The following is a 24162-nucleotide window of genomic DNA, read 5'->3' as shown; positions in this document are numbered from 1 at the left end:
GTGGCGGGTTTTTTTTTTTTTTTTTAAAAACCCGGCCCCTTTTTTTTTTTTTTTTTTTTTTTTAGCTTTTTTAAAATTATTTTTTATTTTTTTATTTACATTTTTTAATACATTCAATCACATTATTTAGCTTACAAGGTGATCATTTCAATATGTGAACATTTCTCCCCGGTTGAGTTGATCAAAATATATCAACACTATCTCCCTGTCTCAACAATGCTGTCTTCATATCCCTCCTTCAGATGTTTCTCCCCAGGCCCCACTCCTCCACATGCGATCGGTGCCGATGTCTTAGCCACGGTAGGAAAACAGTCCCCGTCTCCTAGGTCATTTGAAAGGGTCTCTGGGCCCGTTCTATTTCTTTAAAAGGATTACTTTGACACAGGATGCTGGCGGCAGAGCCTGCTGATGACTGGCTTTGAGCCGCGCTGGGCGGTGGGTCTGCTGATGTGACGCTGTGTTTTCAGCCCCACCTGCCTCTCCTGGGGCTTTAAAGCTGGCGTCCACTTAGCAGTTCTAGGCCGTATGAGGCTCCCACAGGCTTTTAGGGGATTGTCCTTGTGCCTTTGCCAGCCCTCTCATCTCACTAACCACTAAGGCCAAGGCTGTCGGTTAGCTATTACTTCTTGAATTACGGCTTCCATATTTGCCTACCCCGAAGTCATACTATTACTCTTAGATTCATTACTTAACAGGACAGCTTCTTTGAGTAGAAAAGAACCATTGCCTTTTATAATTAGTCATTTACATTTCCTTTCCTTGGGGAGGAATTATTCAATTCGAAGAACTAGGTGGTGGTATAGAAGTGATTGGAATGGCGGGGAAAGTGACTCCATGATCTTGGGACTTGTCAGTGAGAAGGCCAGAAATGTGGGGACAAAACGCCAGGACACAGGCCCGTAGCTGGGGCCGGAGTAGACTTTGTCTTGGGGGGTGGGAGCACTTTTCAGGGGAGCTGCTGTGAGTTAGTTGAAGACAGTGTCAGAGAAAGGCAGAGAAGGCAGTCGGAGCCCACGCTGCACACCCCGGGAAGGTAGTGGTCCTGGCAGTGTGTTCTCCAAACCTGGAAACTCAGGAATGAGAGTTGACCACGAGAACCTGGTGCAGCCTGTCTGGGGCTACCGGCCAGCCCAGCTGAAAGGAAAGAGCAGAAGCACAGAGGCATTGGTCTGGCCTGGGAAGGCAGCCAAGAGCAGGCAGCCCATTCAGCTCTGACTTGTGGTTCACTGTGGCCATCAGGAGGGGTCTTTTCCTGGGAAGTGCATAGATCCTTGAGTGGAGGGCGGCCCCCGGGAGGGAAGGATGACTGTATGAAGCACCCAGTCCTGCAGGTGGGGTAGATACACACCTGTCTCTGACAGCAGCCAAATCGTGCTCTGGCGTGGGAGGGCCAGTGATGAAGTTACTGGCTCGCTGCAGCCCCATGGTGTGCAGGGACAGCGTTCTGTAGACCCGAAGCCACAGGGAGGACCAGGGCCGCATCCCAAGGTCTTCCTTTACACTCTGGTGTGGGCGCGCGTGCCCGAGTTCCTGGCTGTCCAAAGCACCTCTGTTGGAGGTGTCTTCCTTTCTCTGTCTCTCAGGACGACATAAATAAACCTAAAAAAATAAAGAAAGGTTGTTAGACAAAGAGTTCATTCCTGGACTGCAACAGAAGATTCATTAAGAATGAGTCATCGAACAGCAAGCAACTTAAACATGAAAATTAAAAAAAATTCAATTTACAATGGCATTGAAAAACATAAAAATCAATGTGGTTGTCTGAGTGAATAGTCCATCTCTTTTAATTACCAAGTAGCTCTCTGTTGTGTGACTGTACAGCGTGTTTACCATCCTCCCGTTGAGGAGCCAAGGCTGTTCCTGGCGGCTGGGTGTTTGGGAGGGCGTTTCTGCGAACATCCATACGTGGGCCTTCCGTGGGCACAGGCTCTCGTTCTCTTGGTCAGTACCAGGCGTGGACCTGAGTCAGAGCACAGGAAAGAGCCAGGTCACCCCAGAGCAAATGTCCCACCTGCACGTCCAGCAGCGGCTGCCATCCGGCTGTTCCCTGTTAGTGCAGTCTCGCCGACACTGCATCTTCTTGGATTCTTCATTTCTACCATAAAGCAATTCTTTGTAAAGATACATATTTTGAGAATTTTGTCCCCTAGTCTGTGGCTTACCAGTTCATTCTTTTGACAGTATCTTCTTCCGAGCAGAAGATTTTAATTGTGATGAAACCTGATTTATCATTTCTTTTGTGGAAGTGGTTCCTGTACCCAAGATATTCTCCTGTGTTTTTCTTCTAGAAGCTTTATCACTTTACTTTCAGGTCTATAGCGTAGCCTGATTTAAGGTGGGATGAAGGTGCTGGGCTCCTGGTTTTCTCTGTAGTCGCCCGGTAGATGCAGTTTCACTGTGGAAATGGGTTTGTTTTGTTATGTTGCTTGTTGCCTTTGCTGAAAGTCGATTATGTTAATATGTTTCTTTTTTCCCTGGACAATCTGTTGTGTCCCATCAGTGTACCACTGGGTCTTTATGCCAATAGGGTAACTCACTAGTTTTGTTCTTTATAAAATCGTCTTGAGTATTTTTGGTCTTTGTATTTTATGTCAAGTGTATTCTTAGCCTTGCATTTCCTACCAAGAGAGCCTGATGCGGCTTTGAATAGGACTATATTTAACCTGTTTGTCAATTTTTCTCAAATTGACGATATTAATGATATTGAACCTTCTAATCTGTGAGCATGGCATATTTCTCAATTTATTTAAGCATTTTAAAGTTTATTCTCATAAACAATTTATAACTTTCAGTGTATGGATCTTGCTTGTATTTTATTAAGCTTATTTATAAATATTTTGGTGATTTTCTTTTTGGTGCTACTTTAAATGGTATACATGACTTTGTTGGTAAATGAATTTTCTTTTATTGCTGGTATATACTAATGCAATTGGTTTTTGTAAACTGACATAATTTTCCAGCTATTATTGCTGTATAACAAATTACTCTCAAACTTCCTGACTTAAATAACCCATTTTTTTTTATTTTTAATTTTTCTTCTCATTGATTCTATGGGTCAGGATTTATTTATTTCTCATGACTGAGCCTCACAAGTCATGCACTGTGCTTACTCTGTGCCGGGGAGGTGTGCCCCTGTACTCTTGTTTGAAGCAGTCACAAGCCCACCCAGATTTAAAGAGAGGGAGTCAGGCCCCACCGCTTGCTGCAGGGGAAATGTGTTACTTGTGAAAGAACACGTGGGATTGAAGGCATTGTGGCGGCTACTCTGGGGCGATGTAATGTGCTATGCCTTGTCTCTGGTAATCTTGCTAAACTCACTTGTGAGTTCTCGGACTGTTTTGTAGATGATGTAGGATTTTCTGTGCCCACATTGGTGTCACTGCAAATAGAGTCCCATTTCTTTCTTTATGGTCCGCATGGCTGCTATTTACTTTTTCTGTGTTATTGTGTGTCTAGGACCTCAAGTACCATGTAGCGTAGATGTGATGAGAGTGGTTTTGTCTCCTCCTGGAAGGTATTAATAGGAGAGTTCAGGGACCAGCAGATGGTGTAATGGTTATGTTGCTGGACTCCCACAGTCAACAGCGATTGGAATCCTTGACATGGTGGCTTAAAACTTAGGCTGGGCACATGTGCATGCGTGTCCTCCCAAAATCCTGAGAGGAACATGGAGGAGAAGGGATTGTGGCACGGCCATCCCCCGTGGGGATTGATTTCTCTCTTTCTGTCTCTCTGTCTCTGTGGCGAGCACATGTGCCCTATTATAAAAATAAATCTCTCTCTAAAAAAGAAAAATCGAGGGAAAAGAGTTCAGACACCCACAATTAAGCATGATGTTAATGGTGACTTTTTGTAGATGCTATTTATTAGGGTGGTTGCTGATAATAGGCATTCCACAGACAAGGATTCTGTATTTTTAACAAGCACCCGGTTTATTTTGACCAGAGTTTATGTCTGAGAAGTATTTGGTTTGTAATGAAAGAGGAAAGAGTTTGAAATCATTTTTTTTTTAAAGAGATATTTTTGCTACGGGGCACATGTGCTCACCAAAGAGACAAAGAAACAAAGTGAGAAATCACTCCCCAGGGAGATGGCCACACTGCAGTCCCTTCTCCATTCTCCTCGCAGCATCTTGGGCATGCACGCACATGTGCTGGGAGTGAATTTTAAGTCTTAGAGTCTGGGACTTGAACCACCATCGACCACGTGGGAGTCTAGCAATGTAAGCATTATGCCATATGCTGGTTTCATAAGTTAGAGTTCTTAAGACTTGGAAGAAGAAAAGGGCGGGAAGACAAATCATAGTTTGCTGAGACTTTGAAAATTACAAATTATTATTTTGCCAGTTACTTGGTCTTTATTGAGATGATCACATGACTTATTTCTTCTGTTAGTGTAGTGAAGGATATTACTATTTTTTGAGTGTTAGTTCAATCTACACCTCCGAGATAGACCCCACTTTGTTCTGGGATAAAGTCCATTTTATCATTTTTGTTATAAAAAATATAACATTTCTATAGTCTCCTGTATTATCTTTGGTGATATGTTTTTGACAGTTTTCACATCTCTGCATGAGGAACATGGACCTTTAGTTTTCATCTAGTGACTTCTGTTGTGGTATTAGGGAAATGGTGGCCTCATACAGAGTTCCTGTAATTTCGAACAGAGTCTGCATGAGCTCAGTATTGTTTCTTCCTTTGATGATGTTTGGCGTGGCAGGCTCAGGAGGACATGCCCTGCAAATTTTCTTTTGTTTTGGAGAGGTTTTTTTTTTTTTTCCCGCTATAGGGTGCATGCGCTTGCCAGACAGACAGAGAGAGACAGAGAGACAGAAAGCGAGAAATCACCCCCCAGGGGGGATGGCCACGCCGCAATCCCTTCTCTTCCATTCTCCTCTCTGGATCTTGGGCACGCACGCACACACGCCGGCGTGAATTTAAGCCACCGGGTCCGGGAATCGAACCACGGTTGACTACGTGGGAGTCCAGCGACATAGCCATTACGCTAACTGCTGGTCCTTGGCTTGAAATTTTCTTTGTGAGAAGATATAAATTCTATTTCTGTCTTGATTTTCTATTTCTTCTTTTGTCAGTTTGGTGTTTTTAAAATTTTTAATTTAAAAATGTTAACCATTTTGAACAGATTATCTAATTTCTCGACATAATGCTGTTTGCAGTATTCCCTTTTTCCCCATGTTTATAAGAACTGTAATGATGTCATTGGTTCCTTGTATTGGTAGTTAAATTGATTGAGGCTTGTTCTGAGGTCTGTCCTGTGGTCTGTCTTGGAAATGTGTCAGGTGTGGTTGAAAAGACTGTTCTGCTTTGTTGGTGAAGTTTCTGTCAGTGTCTCTTAGGTCCGGTTGCTTGATAGCTTTGTTCCAGTCTCTACTCATTGGTTCTCTGTCTACTTTTCTTGTAAGTTACCGAGTGACAACTTTCACAATTTCTAAGTATAATTGTTGATTTCTCTCTTTCTTCTTTTAGTTTTGTCAGATTTGCATCACAAATTTCAGTCTCAGTTATTAGGAACTTATATATGCGGGACTTTATCCTTTCCTTTCCTTCCCTTTAATTTGTCTCGGGGTGCATGTGCTTGCCAGAGAGAGACACAGTGAGAAAACGCCCTTCTGGGGGGAGGGCCACGCCATAGTCCATTCTCTTCCACTCTCCTCTCAGGATTTTGGGCACACACGTGCATGTGCCTGGCATGTTTTTCAAGCTACTGGGTCTGGACTTGAACTGTGCAGTTGGCCATGTGGAATTCAGCCACTTTAACTCCCAGGCCACCTGGCTGGCCCTGTTGTTTTCTTGATGATTTTGTTTACTATTTATTGTTATAAAGTATTCCGCTCCTTTTCTGGCTAGCCTCTGTCTCAAGGTCTGTTTTGTCTGCATTCCAGCTTTCTTTTTTTTTTTGGAGAGATTTTTCACTGTAGGGTGCGTGCGCTCGCCAGACAGACAGAGACAGACATAGAGACAGAAAGCGAGAAATCACCCCCCAGGGGGGATGGTCACGCCGCAATCCCTTCTCCTCCATTCTCCTCTCGGGATCTTGGGCACGCACGCACACGCGCCCGGCGTGAGTTTTAAGCCACCGGGTCCGGGACACGAACCACGGTCGACTACGTGGGAGTCCAGCGACATAGCCATTACGCTAACTGCTGGTTCCCCATTCCAGCTTTCTTGTACTCATGCTTTCCTGGTGCTCCTTGCCCATCCGTTTGCTTTTAATCTATGTGTAACTTCTTATTTAAAGTGTGTTTCTTCGGCAGACCCCAGGGCCTACTGGTTCAGAGAGTGGATTCCACAAGACCTACTGTGCAGTTGTTTTTTTTTGTTTTGTTTTGTTTTTTGTTTTGTTTTGTTCTTTTTTAGCGGTTTTTGCTATAGGGCGCGTACGCTTGCCAGACAGACAGAGAGAGATAGAGAGATAGAAAGCGAGAAATCACCCCCCAGGGGGGATGGCTATGCCACAATCCCTTCTCCATTCTCCTTTCGGGATCTTGGGCACACACGCACATGCGCCTGGCGTGAGTTTAAGTCACCGGGTCCAGGACTCGAACCGCGGTCGACTACATGGGAGTCCCACGACATAGCCATTACGCTAACTACCGGTCCCAAGACCTACTGTGCAGTTTGAAATTTTGACAGGATGGAGAATTGAGACAAGGGATTATGATGTGACCATGCCTCACGGGGGGCGGTGCTTTCTCCCTCTCCCGTTCTCCCCCTCTCTCTCTGTCAAGGTTATGTGCCCTCTGATAAATTAAAAATAAAGCACGGTGCCTTTCTTGCAGCTAGCTGAAACTTGGTGTTGGCTTTCTTTTCCTTTCAGTGTGTATTTAGTCCATACAAATTCCCGTAATGAACCCAGAGCAATTATTCATACAGGTGGGGCTGAGGGCTGCTGTTTATTTCTGTGGCTTATCTTCTTCATTTCCACTTTTCCCTTACCTTCTTTTGGATGAATTGAGCCTCTTTTGTGAAATTAATGGACTTGGTTTTTCAGAGTACTTTTAGGTTTTCAGAAAAATCTAGGAGAAGGTTAGAGAATTGCAGTCTACTCTCTACCATCGTCCCTTGAAACCCAACCTCTCCCATTGTTAACGTCCCACTCTATTTCTGTATTTTGGTTATTTGCTCCAGTTGAAACAGCATTCTGTGCACTGAAGCCTGTGGCTTCCATTAGAGTTTACTCTGTGTCCCGTGGGTGTGGACCGAGATGGGTGACGTGTGCACCCACACTGTATCAGGAGGGAAGTGTCCCGGCCTGGAAATCCCGCGCTCCATCTGCCCTCTGTCTCTGTCGTTTTGTCTTGTCCTCACGTCACTGGGTTGGAATCCTAGATCCTGTAGCTTTTTTTTTTTTTTTCTTTTTGGGGCGGTTTTTGCTACAGGGTGCGTGTGCTCTCCAGAAAGACAGACAGAAACAGAGACAGAAGGCGAGAAATCCCCCTGTGGGGAGATGGCCACGCCACAATCCCTTCTCCTCCATTCTCCTCCTGGGATCTTGGGCATGCATGCATATGCGCCTGGTGTGAGTTCAAGCCACCGGGTCCAGGACTCAAACCGCAGTTGACTACATGGGAGTCCAGTGACACCGCCATTAGCTTTTTCACACTGGCCTCTTTCGCTTTATTTTTGCATTGTCGTAGTGATGGTCTCTTCTCTCCTACCCTCTGCTTAGTGGTGGCCCGGCCCCTCACAGCGTATCTACCCTGTTCAGCCTTCACGTACTGTTCCTCGCGCCATGCTGCTGCCTAGCCTGCCTCTGGAAGCTGCGTTGCCCTCTCCAGGAGGGCAGCAGTTGGCTAGGAGGCTCTGGCCACTCCGTCATGGCTGGGGGGCCTTCAGTCTCAGCCGTCTCATGACTGATACCAGCCGTGGAAGCTGGGGACCTGGAGACTGGCTTCAGTTTCTGTAGACGTGGTCATAGGTGCTTTTGACACCCCCTTTGTCCTTGTGAGGGGCCATTTCTCTCTCAATTTTACAGATGAGGGACCAGGAGAGCAGAGAAATTAAGCTAGCAGGAGGGAGAGTGGGGAGTTGAACACTGCAGCTTTCTGATCTGAGAGCAGCCTCCGAGAGGCACGCACGGAGCCTGTCCTCTCCTTGGCGACCGTGACGCAAAGGGAGAGGTGTAACCAGTGCTTCCAGGCGTGGAGGGACAGCTAATGTGATCGATGACACGAGCGAGGTTCAGAATGAGCTCAGCTGCCCGGTTGCCAGCCGAGACCCAGTCAGATGAACAGGCTAATAGGAATAGATGAGAAGCCCTATGTTCCGGTTCGGAGAGCCAGCCAGCACAGGTCAGCGGAGCGTGTGGACAGCCGGGACGACGGCGTCTTCCGTGGGGCGCTCTCACCATCATCTCTTGTCTGCGACAGCAGTGCCTCGTCACGGCGCTCCTGCACCTCTTCGTCCCATTCTTATTTATGCACCTTGCTGCCAGAGCCCTCTTTCAGAATGCACACCGGTGCCGTGGCAGCGCCCCCTTTCCTTTCCGTTAACGTTGACGGCTGGGCGTTGGCCTCATCGCCAACACCCTGCCTGACCTTCCAGACTCGAAAGGTCTTCCCGGCCTTCCCCGGCCCCGTCCTGCATGTGCCAGCAGGGCCCTGCCCCGCGGTGCTCCCTTCCTTCTGCAGGCCCACTGTGTGCCTGCCTTTGGCTCTTAGCTAGGCCTCACGTCTTCGAAGTGGCCTCCAGATAGGCCACCATCCTTGCTGCAGTATGGGACTGTCCTGACCATGGCTCTGCGCATGTTCTCGCGTGATCTGTTGAGCGTCGGGTGGCCTTGGGCCTAGCTCTGTGATCGGAAGGCCCTGTCTACCTGTCCCCCTTGTGCCTGCAGACTCCAGGACACACCCCTGGGTGGTGACTCAGACTCAGCATCGTCGTGGCTGGATTCCTTGCAGGGAAAGACACAGGCTGAGGTCCAGAGGGAGCCAGGCGTGAGCATCCAGACTCCTCTTAGTTAGGGAGTGGTGGGAACCGTCCAGAAACCCAGGTGCCCGGGTTCTGGCTGAGGGCCGACCTTGATGGCCCTTTGAGGACAGGAGTCTCAGGGCTTCGTGTTGGCGACCAGTGGTGCCAGGGCCCGGTTTCTGGCACAGAGGAAGTGCGCTTGTGCTGGCCTGCCTCTGTGTTGTGTGGAGCCAAGCACTCACCGTGTTAACTAGGTGTCTGTCCTCGTGGAGGACAGGGCTGAGCAGTGCAGCAGGAGCCTTCGCAGCCCAGCGTGGTCAGGATCTGCATGGGCACTGCAGCCAGGTGGGACCAGCTGTCCCTGAGGGCACGTCCGCAGTGGGGATGTAAGAGTTGGAGGAGACGGAAGTCTCTCAGGCTGTTGTTTGCCAGAGGACTTTGGGTTGTTCTAGAGGCAGGTGAGAGCTTGAGTGAGAAAGGAAATTTGATTTCAGGATAGGAAAGAAAGTTTGTTGGAGTGGGACCAGCAGTTGGCGTAATGGCTATGTTGCTGGACTCCCACGTAGTCGACCGTGGTTCGCGTCCCGGACCTGGTGGCTTAAGACGTAGGCCGAGTGAGTGTCACGCCGAGTGTGTGTGCGTGTGTGTCTAAGATCCCGAGAGGAGAATGGAGGAGAAGGGATTGCCATGTGGCCATCCTCCCTTTGGGGGTGATTTCTTGCTTTCTATCGCTCTGTCTCTCTCTGTCTTTCTGGTAAGCGCACGCGCCCTACAGCAAAAACCTCTCAAAAAAAAAAGTTTGTTGGAGTAAGATTGGTCGCGAAGGGGGTGTGGGCTCTTGGGAGCTTTGGTTGGGACAGGGGTGTGGTCTCTGGGGGAACTGTGGTGGGAATTGGTGCAAGCCCTGGGGGAACTTTGGTCATCACAGGGTTGCAGGCCCTGGGGGAGTTCTGGTAGGATGGGGTGCGGGCTCTGGGGTGCTCTGGTGGGATGGGGTGTGGGCCCTGTGGGAGCTCTGGTGGCACAGGGTATGGGCTCTGGGGCTCTCTGGTGGGACAGGGTGCGGGCTTTGGGGGAGCTCTGCTGGGGTGGGGTATGGGCCCTGGGGGAGCTCTGGTGGCATGAGGTGTGGGCTCTGGGGCTCTCTGGTGGGACAGGGTACGGGCTCTAGGGGAGCTCTGGTGGGACAGGGTGCAGGCTGTGGGGTGCAGGCTCCCTGGGCTCCCTGTTGGGCAGGCAGACTCTAAGCTCTCCAGGGCTGGAGGCTGGAGGCAGCTGCGGTGGGCCCTTCCTGTGCAGCCAAGAGGAACTTACATTTCAACTCTTCTCTAAAACGTCCCTCATGGGACCAGCAGTTAGCGTAATGGCTATGTTGCTGGACTCCCATGTAGTCGACGGTGGTTCCAGGCCTGGACCCGGTGGCTTAAACTCACGCCGAGTACATGTGTGTACGTGCCCAAGATCCCAAGAGGAGAATGGAGGAGAAGGGATTGCAGCATGGCCATCCTCCCTGGGGGTGATTTCTCACTTTCTGTCTCTCAGCCTCTCTCTGTCTTTCTGGTGAGTGTATGTGCCCTATATCAAAAACCTCTCCAAAAAAAAAGAAAATAAAAATAATAAAATACAGCGTCCCTGAGAAAACAACTCTGCTTTCTTGCGGGGAGCAGCGTTGCTTGCTCCTGCGGGGTGTGCTGTGGCCTCGGGAAGGCAGCACCGGCCAAGCCCAGCCTGCTGTCCGGTGCTCCGTGTGCCGCTTTCCCGCTCTCACGTGGCATGGAAGGCCCCGGTGTTCCCAGACCGCCTTTCCCTCTCTCTAACCCGTTGCGTGCACCGCGAGCTGCATCTTCCTAAGGACGTGAGGGAAGGGTGCAGTGGAGGGCGTGCCGGTTCCCCCGAGCAGCCTTTGCAGCACGCTGGCGTGTCTGGGAGAGCTCAGGCTGCTCCAGTCGCTGCCCGCTGCCCTCTCCTGTATTGCGTGGCCCTGGGGGAGCTCTGGTGGGTCGGGGTGTGGTCCCCTCGCACCTGGTGTATGCCCTTGTGTATGTGAGGGGCTATCGGGCTGGGGGCAGAATCCACGCCCTGCCGGAGGCACTCCCAGGTGGCAGCAGGCTCCTGGGAGGGCCTGAGTTGCGAAGGCCTTTGGAGGAGGTCTTCCAGGGCCACAGAACCTCTCTCCTCCCGCTGCCGTCTCTCCAGCCCTCTGGCTCTAGACCACTCAGCCGTGGCCATGTCCCCCTCGAGTGCCTTTGGAAGACTTCTTCATCCCTAAGCAGGGCCTTCTGCACCTGCCTTCACTCTGCAAGTCCGGGCTGAGACCGGGGCCTAGACTGCCCCCCTGTGACCCAGCCTGGGTGGGCCCTGCATCCGGGCCGATCCAGTCCTGGGTGCTGGAGCCCGTAGCCAGGCCTCCGGGCCATGTCGGAGGTTTTCACAACACTGTCGTCCTCCTTTCTTTTTTATGTAGGCTCTCCGGTGCTACTCTTTTTTCATTACAGTATTTCTGGGAACCCATCTTCCCTACCGAGGTTTTGACAAATTGAGAAATAAAACAGAGTAATAGTAGATGGGGGCCAAAGAACAGCCCCTACGTTCTGCTCAGTGAGACACTGGAATCTCGTCTGAGGGAGAGCGCGGTGCTGGGGTGACACAGACTCAGGCTCGCCCGGCCCGGCCCCACGAGCCTCGTCTGGACCAGGTGGCCCTGTCCTGTGCAGCCCACCCTGAGGGAGAGGGTGCTGAGCCCATGGGCGTTATTTCCCCCAGGTCAGCAGATGTTGCCTACGGTGACAGGTGTCACTGTGGATAAAGGAAGTACCAGACTCTCTCGACATGGAAGCAGACCCTGGGTCTGGAGTTGTTGCCTTGCACCTCCCTAGCCTGTTTTTCACGTAGCTCTTCGGTCCAGGTCAGCGAGTCCACAGCCTGTAGGACCCTGACTGGCCCCCAGTGAGACCCCTGCTCCTGGTGTCCTCCTTGGACAACTGCAGGGCCTCGCTGGGTGTTCGGGTGGCCCCTGTGGCTCTGAAATGCACAGAGAGGACGCCGGTGGAGTGGCCTCTGTGCCAGGGCTGCACAGCCTCTCCACTCTGTTTCTCTTCCCTCGGTCTCCAGCGGCACCGTCCAGCCTCACGGCTTCCTCCACGAGGCCGAGCGACAGCCCTGCATATCCAACAGCACCATGTGCCCGACTGCCAACACCAGCCCATGCCCCGTCTGAGGTGGGAGAGACTGAGTCTTACAGGTAGCCTTGGCAAGGGCAGGTCAGCGATGGCGGTCAGAGTTGCCTGAGCCGAGAGCCAAGCCTCACCCTTGTGAGCGTACAGCTATGCAGGTTTTCACAAGTCGTCCTGCCTGGGGCTGCTGCTCTGCCTCAGCTGCAGAGCGCGGGGCCTGGCAGTCCTGGCCCTGACGTGCAGCCTGACAGCCCTCAGTCTGGAGAGCTCAGTTTTAGGAGGGCCCACAGGGCTGGCATGGAGCCAGCTCACTAAGTGCAGAGAAGACATCCTCCCAGGCCCCAGGGCCAGTCACCCAGGGCGCTCCTGTCTGAGGGCCCCTCCTCGTGCTGCCCTGGGCAGCGGAGGGCTTTGGCCTCATTCTCACTAAAGTTGCAGTCGGACCTCTTCTTGACGTTGCCCTCGCAGAGATGTGACAGTTTGGACTCCGAAGCCTGTCAGTTGGAAAGCGCTGGGGGACATGGCCTAGCAAGAGGACGGGTTTGTCTGTCATTTCCCGTTTGGGGACAGGAGAAGCTTCTGTGCCTTGTAGGCATTTTCAGTTCTGTGCAGAGTGGCCTGGGAGCCTGCTCTCTTGAGGAAGCGCGTGCTTGTGCGTGTGCGTGTACGTGCGTGTGTGTGTGTGTGTGTGTCAGGGAGAGGAGCATGCCGGGACTGCTGCCTGTGTGCTTTCCACCTGGGGCTCTTCGGCCGTGGGACCTGCTGCTGGCCTGAAGGCCGTTGCCTGGAGCGCCCTCCTGGACCCGAGCAGGCTCTGTGATTCTGCCCACATCTCCGGCCTGCTGAGAGCAGGTGCCTCTGCCATGTGCTCCATGGCCCTTCCTCCTGGATTCTGTGGATTCTGGGAGACTCCCCTCAGAGCACAAGGATATCTGTGGTCCCCGTGGCCCCCAGAGCAGTGTCTTCTCTGTGCTTCCTGCTCCCAGGCCTCCAGCCCTGGAAGACCTGCTTGGGTCCCTCCACTGGTCTCCTGGCTCTGCCTGCAGTGGAAGGTGGCAGCTGCTCTCCCACGGCCCACTAGGCCTGCCCCCGCCACATGGCCTGCCCCTCCCTCACACTCAAGTGTGCTGCAGCACTCCTGCCCCTGCCATGTCCCCCCATGGCCCTGCCACCCCCACCCCCCCATGCTCAAGTACAGTGCAGCAGGCCCGCTCCTGCCTCGTGACCCTGCCCCACAGCCAGGTCTAAGTTGCCTGGGGCTGCAGCGGCCTGTGCCCAGTCTGCTCCCTGGAGGGTTCAGTGCCGGGCCTGACCACACAGGAAACCAGTAGTTGTTCAGGGACTCCCAGCTCTCTCCTTTAAAAAAATTTTTTTTAAACAGTTGTCACCATAGGGTGCTTGCACCTGCTAGAGAGAGACAGGGACAGTGAGAGGGAGAATGAGAAGTCACCCCCCAGGGGCGATGGCCACACCACAGTCCCTTCTCCACTGTCCTCTTGGGATTTTAGGCACACACGGGCCCAGGACTTGTACTGTGATTGGCCATTTGTGAGTCTAGTGCTTACCATCATGCCACCTGCTGGCCCCAAAGCACACCTTGTAACCCTCCTGTGTTAGTTTTTAACTGTGGCTGTTCCAAATTACTGCAGGGGTAGGGCTCAGGACCACCACACCTACGATCTCTCACTCTGGAGGTCAGAGACCTGCTGACATCACAGTATCAGGCTGCGTCCATGTCAAGGTTCTGGGAAGAGTTCCTTCCCTTCCTTTTCCAGTGTCTGTGGCCATTCCCGCTTAGGGGGCGTGGCCCCTTCCTCTGCCTTTGGAGCCAGCAGCTGTGGGCCTCACCTGGCCTCGCTTGGACACTGGATCTTTTGCCCCTGCCCCTAGAAGGACGGTGTGAGCACACTGGGTCATCCAGGTGATCCAGGACCATCCCTGTCGTGGCTGGTCAGCCGCCTGAGTTCTGGCTGCAGCCGCATCTCCCCTGTGCTGTGTAAGGTTTCAGGGATGGGGACGTGGATGTCTCCAGGGGTGTCATTCCACTCTCACGTTCCTCATTGAGTGTCTGCTCAGTCATTACTGCGGGACGCCAGCCGAAACCTCTCGGAGCTGGTCCCTGAACACTGGCCAAGGCTCTCACGGCAGTCTCCGTGGGAATGCCCTTGTCTTCGGGTCAGAGCTCCTTTGATGTGTCCCTCTGTGGGATGCAGTGGGGTGTGACAGCCCTTCCTGGCTGGGTCCTCTGCTGAGTGTGCTCTTGGTGCGACCCCGCCATTGTACCTGGAACCCTCTCCTGCACCCCACTTACATATTTCTTTGAAACAGCAGAACCGTTCTAGAAGGCGGTGTTATTCTCATTTTGTAGAGGGTGAAACTGAAGCCCAGCGAGGTGAGGTTACCTGCCAAGGCCAGAGCTTGGCCCCTGCAGGTCTGTCTGACGTGGTCTGCCCTGCCTCGACACAGCGCAGGTTTCCCGTCTTGGTTTCTGAGCCAGGCAGAGCTCACAATTCTGTCTCTGGGCATGAGGTCTCGTGCCCATTTTCTCCCCCGTGCACTGACGGCGTTGTTGGCACCTGGGTGGTCACTCGGTGCTCACGCTGCAGCACATGGCACTGTTGCCGCCCCCCGTCTCCCCTGGGGGTGCAGAGTGCCGCTGTGCAGGTCCCGGCCAGGCGTTGGCACAGCGATGCTTCCACTGCCTGAGCACCACGTAGGGACAGCAGTTGTTTGGTGAAACGTAAATACCTCGTTGTGTTTACACGTAGGATACGTGGCTCCTCCTGAGATGGGGACGTGGTGCTGCCCCCTGAGGTCGGGCCGCGGCCTCTCCCTCTAGCGTGGGACTGGATGGTGACACACATGGGCGTGCCGTACAGCATCTGTCCCTTGTTTGTTCCTCAAAATCAAATGGTTCATCTGAATTCATTGTTATAAAGCCGCTCACGGAGCCCAGCCCCCGCTGCTTTGGACGATGCGTTCTCGTGTTCGTGCCTGTGATGTGCACTGTCGTTTCTCCCTTAGGACAACTACACCTTTGCCCAACCTGGGATTCAAATGAAAGTGAGAATGTTGGAGGAGCTGGTGAGCCGGATCGATGGTAAGTAAGGGGGAGAGGCCCAGGGAGTTGGCTCCAACGCGCACATGGCCGGCTGTCCTCACTCAGCCGGGCACCCCGGTGCTCAGGACCCTCCTGCACATCCTCCTGAGGCCGCTGCGGGCGCGCCGCTCCTCTAGTCGAGGCGGCGCCAGGATCCAGTGCACTGCTTCGTAGCTCGCAGTGCGTGTGCCGCAGACGCAGCGCTCGCTCCTTACTAAGCCCCGTGACTGCTGTAATCTGGAACAGAGTGGCTGTTTGTGGCTGTCCTTTGGCACCCTGCTCCCTGCCTTTGTGTATCATTTTGCTATCAAGGATGCTAGAATAATTTCTCTGTGGAATCCAATTAATTACGAAGTCTAGAAGTAACATCTTTAGTATTATGGAAAAATTATAGTGTGTGCTCAGGCAATTTTAGATTATGCTTTCATGTTTAAGTGGGGGCTTTGAAATACTTCTACCTTCCCCCTTAAAATAACTCCCCCATGATGTGCTGGCTTTCGTAGTGCAATAGCAGAGTTTAATTAAATGGAAGTCGAGGGGTAATGCTTGCTTGTTCCAGGCATATTCTCTGACGGCTTGCTAGATTAATGAGCAGAGCATCCGCACAGTGATGCCAGGTGGGAGCAGGCCTGTACTGTGGCTCCGGGCCTCAGTGAGGAGGCATGGAACAGGGACATGCTCTTCCACAGAGTTCCCTGCGAGCTTGGGGACTTATTTCACAGACTTTGCAGAGCAGTTGTGCTTCGTCTGAAACTTAGACATGGCAGGGAGCCTTCCAGTGTCCTGCCTTCCAGTATGAGAGGTTACTTAGCCTCCCTCCTCGTTGTTCCTGTAGCACTGGGAGCTGGGGCCGCAGCCTTCCCTTGGAGACACTGAGTTTGTGGAGCTCCTGAGTGACGCTGGAAAACGGAGTCGTTCATACTACAAACTCTGTTTCGCTCCTTGATGGGGTCTGATTTTCAACCCTGCCGTCTAATGGTTACTACTTAACCTCCGCATTATAAAGTGTAGCTCTCCCAGTAACATTGTATCTAACTCAGTGTTTTACTCCATTTGAACACTGGTTTTGCTTCTCTGAGTGCAGTTACATCCAGCTGTTGGACATCTCTCAGTGAGCTGTTCCGAGATGGTGGTTTTTTTCCTGCCGGCAGGTTCACAAGTGCTCCCCAGTCTCATCCAGCCTTTGAAATATGATTTGCAGTAGATATGAATTACACTTTCTTAGCGGACTCTTCCTTTCCTCGCGTGTCCCTCAGAAGGCATATTTTCTACTTCTTGGAGCAGCTTAGAAAGTTGTGGTTAGTGCTCATTTGTTCCAGGGCTGTAGTTTGGGAAGTACTTGAATCGATTTCCTCTGGTACTGTGCTTTAGAAAGAAGCACGTTGCAGATTTGCTGGGTGATTGTTTAAAAGAGCAGCAACAACAACCAGAGGGCCCCAGCAAGTCTTAGTAAATCATATCTTTATTTTCAGTGCAGCTTTTAAGTAGGGTGTTTTCATCCTGCAATTTTTTCTTTAAAAGGATCAGTTCTACACAGCAGAGAAGATTTTTTTGGTGTAATAGGTTAAACTGCATAACCTGTTTGTTCCTCTTCTTCTAATGAAACTTTAAAGAATTTCTGTGATTGCCTCAAGATACAGAAACCCAGGCTTTCGAAGCAGAAGCATACAGACTCTAGAGTTAGGCACTTTGCTTGGTGGGTGCGGCATCCCTCCGCACCTCCTGGGAGAAGCATCTTCAGGCCTCAGTGACCCGAGGCTCCCCTCTGCCATTTCATCACTCACATACCTCTTCGAAGAAGAATTTGTAGGCTTTGAATTTTTGCAGGGACTATAAGGGTTGTATTATTGGCAGGTTATATACTAGGAAGAAAAAAACGGCTTTAAAAAAAAAAAAAAAGCCAGTGCCTCATTTCTGCATTTTAGGGAAGAAGAGCATTTATTCAGAAAACTTAGACACTTTGGTGAAGTGTCATAGACTTACTGATTAGGAGGGTGAAGTTTTGTAGCCATGGCTTAGATGGTATTAGTCCTTAGAAAAGGACCTAATAGCTCAGCGAAGTCCAGTTGAATGTGTGTTAGAGTTTCCATGTTTGTGTTACAAGAATATGGGCCCAGAAGGCAGAAGAGAACAAAAGAAGCATGATAAGGTGGTGGGAGGGAAGGTCAAAAGAGAGACAGTGTCACTTTATTTTCTAGTAGTAAGGAGTAGTTCAGGAATTTAGGAATTCCGAAGAGACATGTTAATATTGTTTGCTCTTTTGAGTAGAGTTGTAATCCCTCTCTGGCACCTATAGGTCTTTGTAAGAGTCTCTTTATAGACACAAAGATGCCGTGAATGAAGAGAGAGGTTGTGTCGGCGATGGAAGCTGCATGGGAAAGGGGCCGGGCAGCAGTTTTGAGAGTGAACACAGGCTGGGGAGGAATGATTCATCTCAAGAGGGATGAGCTAGCTGCTGAGAAACCCCAGGGGAATCTTTGCCTGTAGTCTTTGGAGCTTAAGTTGTAGAATTCTCACAGAAGGAGAATTGGCGACTTGAGCCAGTTGGCATTAAGAACAAGGTGCAGGTAGAAGGAACTTCTAGTAGTGGCAGGTTTTTTTTGACTTTCCAAACAAAGACTATTAAAAAGCCGGGTAAGATTTTTTTTTTTTTTTTTAGTTCAGCAAATAGCACAAAACAATAACAACAACAACAAAAAAAAAAAAAAAAGAAAAAAAAAAGAAAAAGAAAAGAACTTTAGAGAACTTTCTTAAAAGAACTGAGCTACTGTCAAGAAGACAAAGACTTCCTGGACCTGAACACTAGGACCTAGGGAGCAAAGCCTCACACTAAAGCCACTGTTGTCCTGAGGGCGTTTCCTGATCCAGATGAAATAATCCCAGAGTAGTCTTGGCAGTCTCATTGAGTGAATGGGTCAAACTCTAGCCTATTCTTATTCACGATGGGGTTTGGAGAACTTCCCATGTGCTTCCTGAGGCCCATAGAAATGACACATCAGCGTATAGTGGAGGTGCTATAGCCTTCATAGTCTTACAATCTACCTTCAAGTTACTGGAGAGGGCAAGGGTTGTTTGAACCTTGTGTAGTGATTCTGTCCTGGAGTTCTTAAAAATGCTTGTGAGAAATAAAATCTTTCCTGGAAGAAGTTACTAGAACTCGAATTGTTCCTGTAAGTATTTTCTTTCTCAAATAAAGTGAACTTCACATAGTCAAAAATTATCACACATGTAAGACTCCTTCAGTAGGAATAAACTGATAACAGGAACAGGCTCACAAATATTGAGCTTTTTAATTCTTAGACAGAAACCATTAACTATTATTCTACAGATGAAAAAAAAAAAAAAAAAAGAGAAACTTCTCTGCAGAGAATAGCTTTTCACAAGAAATTTGAAAAATGACCAAACAATGACCAGGGCTCCTGGAATTAAAAATTATAATAACCAAAACAAAGAGTTTAATGGATAGACTTAACACAGCTAAAGAGAAAATTAGTGATCTGGAAGATGTTTGGAAGAAAATAGCCATAGTAAGACATGGAGCATTAAGAATACTGAAAATACAGAAAGCAAGAGGGTATGGCTAGAAAGCCCAATGAGTTTCTTTTTGGAGTTGTAGAAGGAGAGGAATAAAAGTGCATAGGAATGAGAAGAGATAATGACTTATCTACCTAAGATGATGGACTACACCAGTTCACAGTTTCAAGAGGGCAGTGAATCCTGAGGAGAATTAACAAAGAGGAAACTATATTTAAACACATTACAGTAAATTTAATTAAAGTAAACACAGAGAAGTTTTTTAACACAGAGAAGAAAGAAAATTTTCTCAGAATTGCAGTTGATTTGACTTTTCATCAGAGGTTGAGAGGCTATCTTTAATTGCTGGAAGGCTAACTGCCAGCCTAGAGTCTATAACCATTTAAATATTTCAAGAAGAATACTAAATTCCAGGATTCCATATAAATGGGACTGTTTCCCACTGCCTCCAAGAAACTATATAAATCAAGAAGGAAAGCAGATGAAACCACATGTAAGCTCTCCTTGTAGCAGGAGTTAGCAATTACTGTGGACTTCAAATGAATCCCCTCTACGTAGGGAAATGAACACTCAGGGCCAGCCTGTGGGGAGTCCATTGCCCGAAGTCTGGAAGTAGGAGTGAGGAACAGGACCAGAAAAAACCACCACTGAAAGACAGAATTCCATCCCGAGAACACGACTGAGTCTGGTAGGGCATCCTCGGGTTACTGTGTGATCGCGAAGGATCTAGGACTTCCAGAAGCAGGTGGCGACAGCCTTAGCAGAAAGCCATTCTCAGGGCCCCTTGCCCTGGTGCAGCGCAGCAGCTCAGGGAGGGCCTCGCAGGGTAGGGGCCCTCTTTCCTGCCAGTCAGAGTGGCAGCTTCTGTGCACACGAGTTCCTGGTACAGCCAGTCACCTCCAGCAGGCTGGCCCACCCGGCTGGGCACTGTGGCTGCTGTTGGGAGGTTAGAAGGAAGGGGCTGTGTCTGGGAGCTGGGAAACGGGGTGGGGGTGGGGGGTGCTGCTTCCTAACGCACGCCAGAGACAGCTGCTTCCATGAAGCCCAGGGTGGCGAGAAGGCGGTGCTGAGACCTCGGTGGTGCTACCGCTAATCGGGACCTCCCTGGCACTTCTTTTCTATCTGCTATCAAATAATACAGTTTTTTTTCGGGGGGGGGGGAAGGGGCCTTGGGGAATAGCAGAATGAATGCTAGTCATTAGGGTCCTCCTTCAGTCCTCCCTGCAGCCGGGGGCAGGCTCTTGAATCCCCATCCCTGGCCTGATGGTCAGGCTGTTTCTGGGAAGGGCCGTGTGCAGAAGCAGCTATTCAGAGGTCTGTGCCCCCATCTGTCCTGGAGGCCACCCTCCCTCGGTGGGCGTGTGCACCGGCCGACACCGCTAACGGCTTCAGAACACGTTGCTGTCTTCTTCGCCTACACTCTGCGGGTCCAGGGGCCCAGCTGCTCTGTGCTGCCCTCACTGGGTCAGGCTGGGGAACTGCTGCCCTCAGGAATATTCTTGGCTGTTTCCTGTGGCAGAGGGAGACAGTGTGGGGATGCACTGTTCCAGCAGAAAGTGACCCAGTGCCCTCGGTGCCCCAGTGTTGGACACTCTGAGGCCTGTGGCTGCTGCTGCAGGTGGAGCCCACATGCCGTTGGGGCGGCTGTGCTCTTCTGCCGGTGCCCTGGTGCTCACAACCTCCACAGTCACTAACTGAGACAAGACTTCACAGGGTAGATCTGGAATGTTAGCCACAATTTAATTCTGTATAAGATCTTTGGAAATGTTTCACTAGGGAGATATTGAGGTCGTGGATTATTATTATTTTTTGAGAGGTTTTTGCTATAGGGTGCTTACACTCGCCAGAAACACAGAGACAGACAGAGAGACAGAAAGTGAGAAGTCACCCCCAGGGGGATGACCACGCCGCAATCCCTTCTCCTCCATTCTCCTCTCAGGATCTAGGGCATGCATGCACACGTGCCTGGCGTGAGTTTAAGCCACCGGTCCGGGACTCAAACCGCAGTGGACTACATGGGAGTCCAGTAACATAGCCATTGTGCTAACTGCTGGTTCCTGACATTTTGGAATTTCTGTTCAGGAAGAATGATTTTTCTTAAGAACCCTCCAAACAAGGCTCATGGCCATGTGGAATTCAACAACTAAAAATTAAATATAAATCTGAGTTTATTTTGTTTTGTGTTAGAGGAGGGTACCTATCAGACAACTCTACAAAGAGTAGAGTTAAAATGTCATCTCACCTGTAATATCTTGTCCGTTGATTATTTAAATTGTGTAAGCATTTGTAAGCTCAAAGAGGACGTGATGTTGATTCTTAGCTAGCTAATATTCTCAATATTTGTATTAACTGTCAATCTGTTTCCTACATATTAAAGGATTTTTTATTTACATAAACTCCATTTACACTGATTGTTCAGTGGTTTACTAACACGATGACATTAGCGTTGCAGCTGACCGATAGGATGTCGCGTGTACATCACCCGGGAGCTTGGCGCCTCGTCACATTAGGACGCCCACGTGGACTGACCATGGGCATTCATGTGTTGCAGTCAGTCCTCGCTGGCATTCCATCATTTTGTTGGGTGGTGACCTCAGGCACGGTCTGTCTCGCCAGTGTGGCAGCTGTGGTGGAGGCAGGGGGGCTTTCATCCCCGTGCAGTGTTGACACTTTCACATGCCCTCCCTCCACACACACTCCACGTGGCAGTCTGTCTCCTCCAGGGAGCATTCTTGGTTGTGGCCATAGGTTTCAGTTGAGCAAGACGTACCTTGAGGTCATTTGACTTTTCGTAGCCCGAGCCTCGTGGTGAGTCTGGTCAGCCAGCGATGGGCTTTGAGTGAAGCTATTCCTCCTTAGGTCTGACCCATTTCTGGCCCGTTTCATCTCCCCAAGCACCATTCTTGGAAGGGCTGGCCTAGACCCCTTGGCCACTCTGGTGAACGCATTCCCAGTTGAGCAGAGATAGCCCACCCTGGGCGAGGCCACTTCTTTGTAATGATCATGATGGTGGCCTTTGGACCCTGGGCTCTGTGTCACTCCAGTCTGCGAGCACGGCTGTGGCTGCCCGCCCACGGCTGCCCACCCACGCTGCCCGCCCATGCTGCCTGCCCACGCTGCCCACCCATGTTGCCCGCGATGATGCCCTCGACCCCGCCTTTCAGGCACTCAGTCAGTTTTGTGCCCCCTTCCCTGTGTCCCGACCCCCACACGGCTGCTGGTTTCTGCTCCAACCAGTCGCCCTCCCAGGCTCTCGGCGTGGTAGCCTCCAGGACCCTCCCTGCCTCTTCACACTCCAGCAGCCTCAGGCTGTGTTGAACCCGGGCCTGGGGCGTGGTCCCTGTCCTTCCCTTCCCCTGAGACGCATGCTCACCTGGGCTCTTCCTGGGGCGAGTCTTTGTCCGTTTGTGCTCAGCAGCTACCTGTATCTGGGGGCACCACAGGCGGTGGGCTGGCTGCTGGGCTGGAGGGAGGGCAGCTGATGTGTGGGTCCACTGTCAGCCAGGACCGCAGCCTTCAAAGGGTTTGCCAAGGCGGTGGGCGATGGCAGCTGGGAGGGCCTGTGCCACGCACCGGGTCTGATGACGCCCCGTGCCCACCCTGGGGTGGGTCTGCAGGCGGCTTCTTCCTTAGGCCAGAGCCATCCAGGTGCTGTTTGCTTCCCAGGAAGCTGTTACTGTCACCTTGTCCCAAAGTTCCTGGGTTCCCGGTGTTTTGTTGCGATATCCCTGGTGGTTGGACCACCATTGAGCACTTCCGCAGTGGTTGGTGGTGTGCCACAGCCAGCCCCTGCTCGTCTGGCACGGAGCAGGCACAGAACGTGTGGCCTGGCACTCTGCCTGCCCTGCATGGTGAGGCGACATGGTGGTTGTCTGAAAATGCAAAGGCAACTGTTTCACCGAACGGCGGGCAGGCTGCGTGGCACGGAGCGAGGCAGAGGTGTCTCGGTGGGGTTTCCTGCCCAAAAGATAAGTGCGTCCATGTCTGCCGAGGCTACTGTGGCCGAGTGGCCATGGGAGACACCACAGGCCAAACTGAGTGACGGAAGCGATGCAGGTGTCTTTTCACTGTGCTGGAGGCAGCAATGCCAGGAGCCGGGCCCCAGTTGGTTCAGCCTGGCCAGGGCTTTCCCTCAGGTCGTTGGAAGTCCTTGCACACCGACCTCCCTCCCTCTCGCTCGTGGGGAGTGGGGTATAGGGAGGAGGGGCCTCTCATCTGATGTCGCTCTTGTAAGTACATGGCCCCTGTTGGATTAGGCTGCCTAGGTCTTTTTATGTGCACACACACACACACACACACACACACACACACAGCTGGAAAAGTCACGATATCTTTTTATGCACACACACACACACACAAACACACACAGCCGGAAAAGTCATGACGTCTTTTTTTGCACATATACACACAGAGCCAGAAAAGTCATGTCATGACATCTTTTTATGCACACACAGACACACACACACACACAGCCGGAAAAGTCATGACGTCTTTTTATGCACACACACACACACACAGCTGGAAACGTCATGGCTTTTTATGCACACACACACACACACACACACACACACACAGAGCTGGAAAAGTCATGACATCTTTTATGTACACGCACACAGCCAGAAAAGTCATGATGTCTTTGTATGCACACACACACACACTCACAGCTGGAAAAGTCATGTCTTTTTATGCGCACACACACATACAGCAGGAAAAGTCATGACGTCTTTTTTTGCACACACACACACACACACACACACAGAGCCAGAAAAATCATGACATCTTTTTATGTATACACACACACACACACAAACACACAGCCAGAAAAGTCATGAAATTTTTTCTATGCAAAAGAGCATCGTGTGTGTGTGTGTGTATGTGTGTATTTTAAATGAGAAACAGTGAGTGGGTGCAGGAAGGGGAAGAGAGTTCATTGTGGCGTGGGCTGGAGCATTCGTGCCTCACGTCCACGTAGGAGAGTGGGTTAGTGAGCAACATTCCACATGTCCCCATGCCTACTGCATGGAAGGTCGAGAGAGTTACAGGCGTGCAGTGTGCAGGGTGGCACGTCCAGTCCTCCTTCAGCGTCAGCACCCCTTACCACGTCCCCACCGCCGTCCTCAGACGCATGGCCGATGGGTCACGGTGGGGTGATGTTGGGAAGTTCGATCCGAAGGGCTCGGCCTAGCGCTGTTGGGCCTGGGTGAGAGCCCTGCCCGGCCTGGGCCCCTGGGGCGGGCTCCTCTGCCAGCCCGAGGTACCTGTGCGAGCCAGGGAGCCCGAGGAGGGGGTGGCCATTGTTTCTGTGGCAGGACGCATTGCTGGAGAACGACCTCCCTTTGGGCGTTGGGCCTTATGCACTTGTTCAGTTTCCCTTTCCTGTGTTTTTTTTTTTTTTTTTTTTTTTGGGGGGGTTTTTTTTTTAGGG

The 24162-nt window shown here is 51.0% G+C and overlaps 1 protein-coding gene across 5 annotated transcripts in view; it reads left to right on the top strand.

Annotated features, from left to right (window-relative positions):
• Window positions 1-24162, top strand: part of TBC1D22A (TBC1 domain family member 22A) — a 386589-nt gene that overhangs the window by 217847 nt on the left and 144580 nt on the right. For 4 of the 5 annotated variants that reach the window (XM_006164615.3, XM_027766747.1, XM_027766748.1 and 1 more), the window contains one exon: window positions 15128-15203. The exons of the other annotated variant lie outside the window; for it this stretch is intronic. In XM_006164615.3, the coding sequence (XP_006164677.1) occupies window positions 15128-15203 (76 nt within the window). The remainder of the gene's footprint in view (window positions 1-15127; window positions 15204-24162) is intronic. 5 annotated transcript variants of the gene reach the window in all.

The sequence above is a fragment of the Tupaia chinensis genome, unplaced genomic scaffold, assembly GCF_000334495.1.
Source record: "Tupaia chinensis unplaced genomic scaffold, TupChi_1.0 Scaffold143651_1, whole genome shotgun sequence".
Lineage (NCBI taxonomy): Eukaryota > Metazoa > Chordata > Mammalia > Scandentia > Tupaiidae > Tupaia > Tupaia belangeri.
The sequence above is the reverse complement of the archived record's forward strand: the minus strand, read 5'-3'. Positions and strand labels throughout refer to the sequence as shown.